General features: G+C 44.1%; 1 protein-coding gene across 1 annotated transcript in view; it reads left to right on the plus strand.

The window, feature by feature from the left end:
- Positions 1-10,539, plus strand: part of LOC109925716 (POU domain, class 6, transcription factor 1-like) — a 66,587-nt gene that overhangs the window by 5,406 nt on the left and 50,642 nt on the right. Inside the window, exon 2 of the mRNA XM_048618835.1 lies at positions 3,210-3,325. Coding sequence (XP_048474792.1) covers positions 3,210-3,325 — 116 coding nt within the window. The remainder of the gene's footprint in view (positions 1-3,209; positions 3,326-10,539) is intronic.

The following is a 10,539-nucleotide window of genomic DNA, read 5'->3' on the forward strand; positions in this document are numbered from 1 at the left end:
TCCAAAAACCAGCCCAGCTTGTCCCCGCCTCCCTAACCTGTCCTTCCTCCCACCTATCCCCTCCTCCCATCTCCTACCTACTAACTTCATCCCGCCTCCTTGACCTGTCCATCCTCCCTACCTCCCCACCTACACTCACCTTTACGGGCTCCATCCCCGCCTCTTTGACCTGTCTGTCTCCTCTCCACCTTTCTTCTCCTCTATCCATCTTCTATCCGCCTCCTCCCTCTCCCTATTTATTTCCGAGCCCCCTTCCCCTCCCCCATTTCTGAAGAAGGGTCTAGGCCCAAAACGTCAGCCTTCCTGCTCCTCTGATGCTGCTTGGCCTGCTGAATTCATCCAGCTCTACACCTTGTTATCTCAGATTCTCCAGCATCTGCAGTTCCTACTATCTCTAGAACAGGAAATAGTGTACTTCTCTTTTTTTCTTTCTCTCTGATGCTCTCTCTCTCCACCTCTATTCCTCTATCTCCACTTCTCTCTTTCTAGTGGAAAATCGCTGAAGCTAAAGAAAGCCTGTTGTTTTCTCTCACCGATTGCTGTCAACTGTTGTTTTTAACCAATAAGTCAGAGACTTCATCATTTTTGAATGAGTCATTCTGTACCTCCCATGAAGAAGAGAAATAGCCCAGAGGAAAAGTTTGAAGAACTAAAGGACTTGGAAAACAATTGGAATCCCTCCGTCGAATCTTGAGGAATGGTCCCATTAGACTGCGTTTTTCCATTTTTTTTCCCTCCATCCATAACAACAGTTTTGAATGTGTATTTTGGAGGGGAGTGTTTAGAAAGGGGTTAGAGTTTTAGCTAGTAGGCTTACATGTCAACAGTTTTTTATTGTGGTTAGAATATAATTATTTATGCAAATAGTAGTTCTTGTTAAGTACAGAAACTTGGTACGTGTTTTCCCTTCAAGCACTCCCTGTCATAGCAAGCTCCACATATTTAGCATTTGGTCGACTGCAGCCTTGATGCCAAGAGCTGTCACTCTCACCTCACCTCTGGAATTCACCTGTTGTGTCCATGTTTGAACCAAGGCTGTAACGAGGCCAAGATCAAGATCTTAGTGGCCCTGGAGGAACCCAAACTGAGCATCAGTGAGTGGGCTATTACTGAGCAAGTGCTGCTTCATAGTTGAAAATTCCTTCTATCGAATTACTGATGATTGATAATAGACTGAAGGCATGGTACCAGGTTAGCTTTGTCCTGCTTTTCTTCTTTCCCTTTTTGCCAATCTGGCCTTCTCCTCTGCAAGACACCTTGTAGCACACACTGTTCTTGGAGTGAGGTGAGGATTAAGAAACTTGCACTGCGGGCTCAGTTGATCCACTCTGAGCCAAAGATCAGTTATTAGTAACTTTGAGATTGTTGAAGAGAATCTTGGAAAGGGGTTAAAAGTTGTGAACCTCACAAGACAATGAGAAAATAGTGACACAGCAAAGGAGACCTGAGAGTGGGAATATCACAATGTCTTTGACAAGGTTGAGTTCTTTGGATTGGAACGTCTTCTGGGGATTTAGGCATTTTCCACTTGGTGACTGACTGCTGAATACAGCTGCTGAAATATATTGTAAAATGAACAATTAGAACATCACAGGTCTTATTTTTCATCATTATCACAAAAGCAATGCTGAACACAAAGGGTGGCATGTTATTGGGATCCAACTTCGTGAAAGGGACTCTCCATCCACTCATCCCGCAGCGTCAGAAATGAATGTGGATTGATCACTTGCATTCTGGGACTCTGCAAAATTTATCTACTTTTAGAAATAAAGGAACTCCTTCAGTGAGCATGCAAGCAGGCAGGGGGAGTCTGTCAAAAATAGTTAAAGTTGCTTCATTGCTATACATCTAATCAATAATGTCTTCAAAAACAAAGCACCAGCATTGTTGTCCTCTTTCTGAATTCATGGTACTATCTTCAAACAAATTATATTCTGTCAAAGGTTCACCTTCGAAGGTTTTCCCTGATACTGATATAAAACTGATTTATCATTTTCAGCTGTTCCATTATTATGTCTACATTTTTTAGATTGCAGATCTCTGTATGATGCATGGGAATGCCAAAATTTAGTATAGAATGTTGAAGAGATACAAAAGTAGCACTAAGTTCCAAGTGGGGAATCAAAATTACATTCGGCTACATACTCTGCCCATAAGTAATACCCGTTTAAAGCCAGTGAAGATAGGTAACTGTACCTCCTCCACAATAACACTCAACACTGGAGCCCCCCAAGGAAGCATCCTCAGCCCCCTACTGTACTCCCTGTACACTTACGACTGTGTTGCCAAATTCCAAACGAACGCCATCTACAGTTCACTGATGACACCACTGTAGTGGGACAGATATCTAACGACGACGAGTCAAACTACAGAAGGGAGATAGAGGGCTTGGTGACGTGGTGCAACGAAAACAATCTGTCTCTCAACATCGGCAAAACTAAAGAACTGATCATTGACTTCAGAAAAAAAGGAGGAGAACCTGTCCCCATCTACATCAACGGAATTGAGATTGAGACGGTGAAGAGCATCAAGTTCCTCGGAGTGACGATAACTGACAACCTTCGCTTCCCATGTAGATGCAATAGTCAAGACGGCACAACAATGCCTCAGGCGGCTCAGGAAATTTGGCATGTCCATAAGGTCCCTCACCAACTTCTACAGAGGCACCGTTGAAAGCATACTGTCCGGGTGCATAACGGCCTGGTTTAGCAACTGCTCTGCCCAGGACCATAAAAAACTACAGAAGGTGGTGTGCACAGCCCAGACCATCACGGAAGCCAACCATCTATCCATGGAATCCATTTACAAGGTTCACTGCCGTAGAAAGGCTGCCAACATCATCAAAGACCTATCGCACCCCGGTAATGCTCTCCTGCAACCTCTTCCGTCAGGCAGAAGATATAAAAGCCTGAACACATGCACGAGCAGGTTCAGGAACAGCAGCTTCCCAGCTATTATCAGACTGATGAATGGACTCTCTAGCCTCAAATAACACTGATCTTGCAAACATTGATCTCGCCTAGCGCACGCCCTGTGTAATGTAACCTGTATGCCTCTAAGTCTCTTTAATCTGTATATCCTTTTGCTTACTATCATCTGCCTGTATCACTCATAAACAAAGTTTTTCACTGTATTCGGTACATGTGACAATAAATAGATCAATCAATCAATCAGCCATGTTAATTTCCTTGTTCATCTGTTCATTTCAGAACAAGCGGCGACGACACCACCATCTGGCCTAACACCAGTGACTGAAGGGCAAGCAGAGCAGCTACATCTGCAACAACAGCATACTATGCCAGTCTCAGCACCCACAGTTTCTCAGGTAACTCAGTCAGTAGAAAATAGCTATTATTTGCATAGATTTCATACCCTGTGGTATATGACTCTCACTGGATTTCTCCTATTTGATTAAGGTTTGTGTTTGTAAACTATGCAGTAATTGTTTGAAGTTTCACTACACCAGGTTGTAGTCCAACAGGTTTATTTAAAATTGCAAGCATTCTGAGCACTGCTCCTTCACCTGACGAAGGAGCAGCACTCCGAAAGCTTGCAACTTTAAATGAACCTGTTGGACCATAACCTGGTGTCATGACTTCTGACTTTGTCCACCCTGGTCCAACACCAGCACCTCCACATGATGATTGTTTGTATCTTCTATTACATATTCTTTTCATGGACAGTGAGCATCACTGGCAAGGCAAACACTGTTGCTCACTGGGTGGCATGGTGGCTCAGTGGTTAGCACTGCTGCCTCACCGTGCCAGGGACCCAGGTTCAATTACAGTCTTGGGCGACTCTGTGTGGAGTTTGCACGTGCTCCCCGTGTCTGCATGGGCTTCTTCCGGGTGTTCCGGTTTCCTCCCACAGTCCAGTGATGTGCAGGTTAGGATGAATTGGCCATGCCAAATTGCCCATAGTGTCCAGGGATGTGCAGGCTAGGTCGATTAGCATGGGAAACGGAGGGTTACAGGGATAGAGTGGAGGAGGGGATCTGAGTCTGGGTGGGATGCTGTTCGGAGGGTCGGTGTGGATGCAATGGGCCAAATGGCCTGCTTCCACACCGTAGGGATTCTATGACATCTATGTCTATAGTGATGAGTCCATGTCCATGTGGTATTGGTAGGATGACAGTGCTTTTAGGGAGGGAGTTTTAACCCAGCAACACTGAAGGAACGGTGATATATTTCCAATGAGGGTGGTGAGTACCTTAGAAGGGAACTTGCAGGGGGTGGTGTTCCCTTGTGTCTGCTGCCCTACTCCTTTTAGATGGTGGATGTCACAGTTTGGAATAAGCTGTCGAAGGAGCTTTGGTGAGATGCTGCAGTGCATCTTGTAGATTGTACACACTTCTGTTACTGAGCTTCAGTGGCAAAGGAAATGAATGTTGAAGGTTGAGGATGCGGTGCCAGTCAAATGGGTTGTTTTATCCTGGATGAGTTTCTTAAATGTTGTTGGAGCTGCTTTCATCCAGGGTAATGGAGAGTATTCCATCACACTCTTGACTTGTGCACCTTGGTGGACAGGCTTTGGAGAGTTGGGTGTTTCCAGAAGAATTCCAGGTAGAATTTCCTATGTTTAACCTGCTCTTGTAGCCACAGTATTTAAATGACCAGAGATGGTTTGATTCTTTCTTAATGGAGATAGTCATTGCCTGACACCAGTGTGGCATGAATGTACTTGCCATTGATCATCCAAAGCCTAGAAGTTGTCCAGATCCTGCTGCGTATGGGTCATCCACTTCACACTTCTGGCTGGAGATAGATGCCATTACTTCAGCCTTATCTTTTGCTTTGATGAGCTGAGATCCCCGTCATTGAGGATGGGAATACTTGTGGAGTCTCATCCTCCAATGAGGTATTTAGTTGTCGACCACCATTCACAACTGGATGTGTAGAAACACAGAGCTTAGGTTTGATCTGTTGGTTGTGGGATTACTTAGCTCTGTCTATCACTTGCTGCTTCTACTTTTGGTAAGCACATAGTCCTGTTTTATAGCTTCACCAGGTTGAGACCTCATTTTTAGGTGTGCATGATGCTGCTCCTGGAATGTCCTCCTGCACTCTTCATTGAATTCATTGAACCCCTGGCTTGATGGTAATGGTGGAGCGGGAGGTAATACCAGGCCATGCAGTTACAGATCATGGTTGAATACAATTTTGCTAATGACCCAGAGCCACTCAAAACTGCATCCATGAAGTGCTACATCATATTAAAACACAGAGTGGTCTCTGAATACTGAAGGTGCTGTACCAGGAGGATGATGTTGTAAATGGCAAAATATTATGCGATGAATTAAACGCAGTGTCGCACCATGTAACATTTCATGGTCCAAATTTTCATGTCAAGTTGGGAATGAGGCAAGAGGACTAATCTTGTCGTAGTAATCCCACCTGTGTCTCAAGACTGCTGGCAGCAGGGTCTTGGAGGGTGTCCAAACTTAAGTTGGCAGCAGGCCCAAACCAGGAATGGAGTCGGGCTGAGCCTAGAGTGGGCAGCTTAAAAATCTTAGCTGCATTGCATAAAGGCTTTGGCCTGGTGTTTCTAACGCAGTGGGTTATTTATGTATAGTTGAACCTTCTGACCACTGTTAACTGTTTCGCCCCCCCACCTCTGCCCCCAATAACAGATATCTGGTCTAAATGCACAATGATACTGGGAAAATATGAAACGTTTATACGTTGTTTTCAAACTAGGCTATCTTTTCAATCATGAAGTATAGTATATCTTTTATCCATTAGACAAACTTTTTTAATTTATCTGAAGACTGTTCCAAATTCACAATGTTGATCTTTTACTTACCAGTTGACAGAATTAAAAGTCTAGCAAACACATTAGATCATAGATCATAGAATCCCTACAGTGTGGAAACAGGCCCTTAGGCCCAACAAGTCCACACCAACCCACTAAGCATCCCACCCAGACCCAACCCCTACAACCCACCTAATCTACACATCGCTGAACACTACAGGCAATTTAGCATGGCCAATCCACCACCTAGCCTGCACATCTTTTGGACTGTGGGAGGAAACCAGAGCACCCAGAGGAAACGCACATAGACACGGGGAGAATGTGCAAACTCCACGCAGGCAGTTACCCGGGGTGGAATTGAACCCAGGCCCCTGGCGCCGTGAGGCAGCAGTACTAACCATGAGCCACCATGCTGTTTAAAAGATAGCTACATCTTCATTTCACAGCACTCTTAGAGTCATAGCTATGTACAGCTCGGAAACAGACTCTTCAGTCCAACTCGTCCATGCTGACCAGATATCCTAAACTGATCTAGTCCCATTTGCCAGCATTTGGCCCATATCCTTCTAAACCCTTCCTATTCATGAACCCATCCGGATGCCTTTTAAATGTTGTAATTGTACCAGCCTCCTCCTCTTCCTCTGGCAGCTCATTCCATCCACACACCACCCTCTGCGTGAAAAAGTTGCCCCTTAGCTCCCTTTTAAATCTTTCCCCTCTCACCTTAAACCAATGTCCTCTAGTTTTGCCCTACCCTGGGGAAAAGACCTTGCCTATTCACCTTCTCCATGCTCTTCATGATTTTATAAACTTCTATAAGGTAACCCCTCAGCCTCCGATGCTCCAGGGAAAATAGCCCCAGGCTATTCAGCATCTCTCTTTAGCTCAAACCCTCTAACCCTTGCAACATCCATGTAAATCTTTTCTGAACCCTTTCAAATTTAATAGCATCTTTCCTATAGTAGGGAGACCAGAATTGAATGCAGTATCCCAAAAGTGGCCTAACCAAAGTCCTGTACAGCCACAACATGACCTCCCAACTCCTATACTCAATGCTGTACTGACCATTAAAGGCAAGCATACCAAAGATCTTCACTACCCTGTCTACCTGCAACTCCACTTTCAAGGAAGTATGAACCTGCACTCCAAGGTCACTTTGTTCAGCAACACTTCCCAGGGCTTTACCATTAAGTGTGTAAGTCCTGCACTGATTTGCTTCCCCAAAATGCAGCACTTCACATTTATCAAAATTAAATTCCATCTGCCACTCCTCGGCCCATCTGATCAAGATCCCGTTGTACTCTGAGGTAACTTTCTTTGCTGTCTGCTACACCACCAATTTTGATGTTATCTGCAAACTTACTAACCATTCCTCCTATATTCACATCCAAATCAATTACATAAATGACAAAAAGCAGTGGACCCAGCACCGATCCTTGACACACACTGCTGATCACAGGCCTCCAGTCCGAAAAGCAACCCTCACCACCATCCTATCTCTTCACCTTCGAGCCAATTTTGTATCCAAATTGCTAGCTGTCCTTATGTTCCATATGATCTATCCTTGCTAACCAGTCTACCATGAGGAACCTTTTCGGGCCCCTTACTGAAGTCCACGTAGATAATGTCCACTGCTCTGCCCTCATCAATCCTCTTTGTTACTTCTTCAAAGAATTCAGTCAAGTTAGTGAGACACGATTTCCCATGCACAAAGCCATGTTGATTATCCCCTAATCAGTCCTTGCCTTTCCAAATACTGGTAAATCCTATCCCTCAGAATCCTCTTCAACAACTTACCCACCACTGATGTCAAGCTCACCAGTCTGTAGTTCCCTGGCTTTTCCTTACTACCTTTCTTAAATAACGGCACCACGTTAGCCAGCCTCCAGTCTTGTGGCACCTCATCCATGGCTATTGATGATACAAATACCTCAGTAAGGGGCCCAGCAATCATTTCCCTAGCTTCCCACAAAGTTCTAGGGTACACCTGATCAGATCCCGGGTTTTATCCACCTTTGTGTTTTAAGCCATCCAGTACCACCACCTCCTGTAATATGGACATATTTCAAGATGTCGCTATTTATTTCCCCACATTCTATATCTTCCATATCCTTCTCCACAGTAAACATTGATGCAAAATACTCATTTAATACCTTGCCCATCTCCTGCGGTTCCACACATAGGCGGGAATCAAGTCAGTGAGACACGATTTCCCATGCGCAAAGCCATGTTGACTATCCCTAATCAGTCGTTGCCTTTCCAAATACATGTAAATCCTGTCCCGCAGACTCCTCTTCAGCAACTTACCCATCACTGACGTCAAGCTCACCAGCTTGTAGTTCCCTGGCTTTTGCTTACTACCGTTCTTAAATAATGGCACCACATTAGCCAACCTCCAGTCTTATGGCACCTCCTCTATGGCTATTGATAATACAAATATCTCAGTGAGGGCCCCAGCAATCACTTTCCTAGCTTCACACAAAGTTCTGGGGTACACCTGATCATGTTCCGGGAATTTATCTACCTTTATGTGTTTTAAGATGTCCAGCACCACCTCTTCTGTAATACAGATGTTTTTCAAGATATCACGATTTATTTCCCCAAGTTCTCTAGCTTCCATTTCCTTCTCGTTGCTTAACACTGATGCAAAATATTCATTCGGTATATCACCCGTCACCTGCGGTTCCACACATAGGCAGACTTGTTGATCTTAAAGGGGCCCCGTTCTCTCCCTAGTTGCTCTTTTGCCCTTAATGTGTTTGTAGAATCTCTTTGGATTCTCCTTAACCCTATTTGCCAAAGCTATCTCATGTCCCCTTTTTGCCCTCCTGATTTCCCTCTTGATTATACTCCTCTCAGGATTCACTTGATCCCAGCTGTCCATACCTGTCATATGCCTCCTTCTGTTTCTTGACAAGAGCCTCAATTTCTCTAGCCATCCAGTGTTCCCTACACCTACTAGCCTTGCCCTTCACACTAACAGGAACATACTGTCTCTGGACTCTCATTATTTCATTTTTGAAGGCCTCCCACTTTCCAGCCGTCCCTTTACCTGTGAATAGCTGCCTCCATTCAACTTTTGAACGTTCTTGCCTAATACTGTCAAAGTTAGCATTCCTCCAGTTTAGAACTTAATTTTTAGGTCAGGTCTATCTTTTTCCACAACTAATTTAAAACTAATAGAATTATGGTCACTGGCCCCAAAGTGCTCCCCCACTGACACCTTAGTCACTTTCCCGGCCTTGTTTCCCAAGACAAAGTCACCTTGCTAAAACAAGGCCAAATCATTCTACAGCAGTTCATAATGAACTGTTAAAGGAGGCAAAACCACGTACTTACCTTTTAAACTCTTCCACTTCCAATCTATGGTTCATGCATTCATGCAGCTGAAATCCAAACTCTGGTGGGAGAGCAGTGTTGTATGCTAGATGTGAAATGCTTTTAGACGGAGTCCATTGCATACAATTGCTAGTCAGTCTTACTTCAACCATCCACACACCATTAATTTTCCAACCTGCTGGTTGACTCTTCTTTATACATATTTTAATGCCATTAACTAATTAGTTCACAGCATTTGTTTGTGCTGATACCCTTAACTGCTAGGCATTTAACATCATCTTAACAGATTTAGACACTATCAGATTCCTGTCTTTCAATAAATAAATGAAATGATTCATATGAAAATGTACAAAATTATACATTGCATTTTTCATTGTTATAAATCTTTAATAAACTCTAGATTCCATCCCATCTTGAAAAATAAATTGATTAGATTAGACATGAATATTTTATTCTCATAATTCATTATAACGCAAAGCATCCCTGTTTCAGGATATCCAACAATTTTTTTGTAAAGCTAACCAATAGCTGATTACTTACATCAATCCATTTTGTTTTTGAAATTTTGTTTCTTTCTGACATGTTTTTCATACGTGTGAGGGTCAATTCTCAATCTCTTTTCTGCAATACACTCATCAAGTGGACATTGTCCCATAGCAAGCCATTAGCAAAATAGCATTCTATCGACACATTTTTTTCCCTGATTGGCTCTTGTAAAGAAGCTCCTTTTAAAATACTAGATAAATACAAAGCCATTACTTCTGCCATTGCAAATGTCTGCAGTTAAAGTGCTCTTAACTACTTGAAGAGCAGAAGAGAGGAGGAGCTGTGGACAGTCATTGTATCTAAGAGAGAGAGAGAGGAGAACCCCGTATTTCTGAAGCAACATGGGGATAGTAGTTTCATGGAGAGCAAGGGAGAGAGCGTGAGGTCAGCAGTTCTTCAAACAGTGCAAAGAGAGCATGGACAGCAGAAGGGCAGATGTGTGTGTGAAAGGCAGCAGCAACAGGGGATAAAAACTGACAACACAGGGCCCTTTCAATCTGTTTCTACCTATCAGAGCTGAATTGTGGTGTCACAGGAAGACATGTAGGTGAAGTGCTACACCTGCCCCTACACCTCACTCTTCACCTCCATTCAAGGCACAAGACAAACCTTCCACATTTGACAGGGGTCCACCTACACATTCATCAATGTGGTCTACTGCATCCGCTGCTCCCGATGTAGCCCCTACATCGGTGAGACCAAGCGGAGGCTCGGAGACTGTTTTGTAGAGCATCTGTACTCTGTTTGCAACAAACAACAATACCCTCCGGTCGCAAACCATTTTCACTCTCCCTCCCACTCCCTGGGTGACATGTCCATCCTAGGCCTCCTCCAGTGTCACAACAACGCCACCCGCACACTGGAGGAGCAGCACCTCATATTCCACCTCGGGAGCCTACAGCC

This window comes from Rhincodon typus, chromosome 41 (assembly GCF_021869965.1).
Source record: "Rhincodon typus isolate 14 chromosome 41, sRhiTyp1.1, whole genome shotgun sequence".
NCBI lineage: Eukaryota > Metazoa > Chordata > Chondrichthyes > Orectolobiformes > Rhincodontidae > Rhincodon > Rhincodon typus.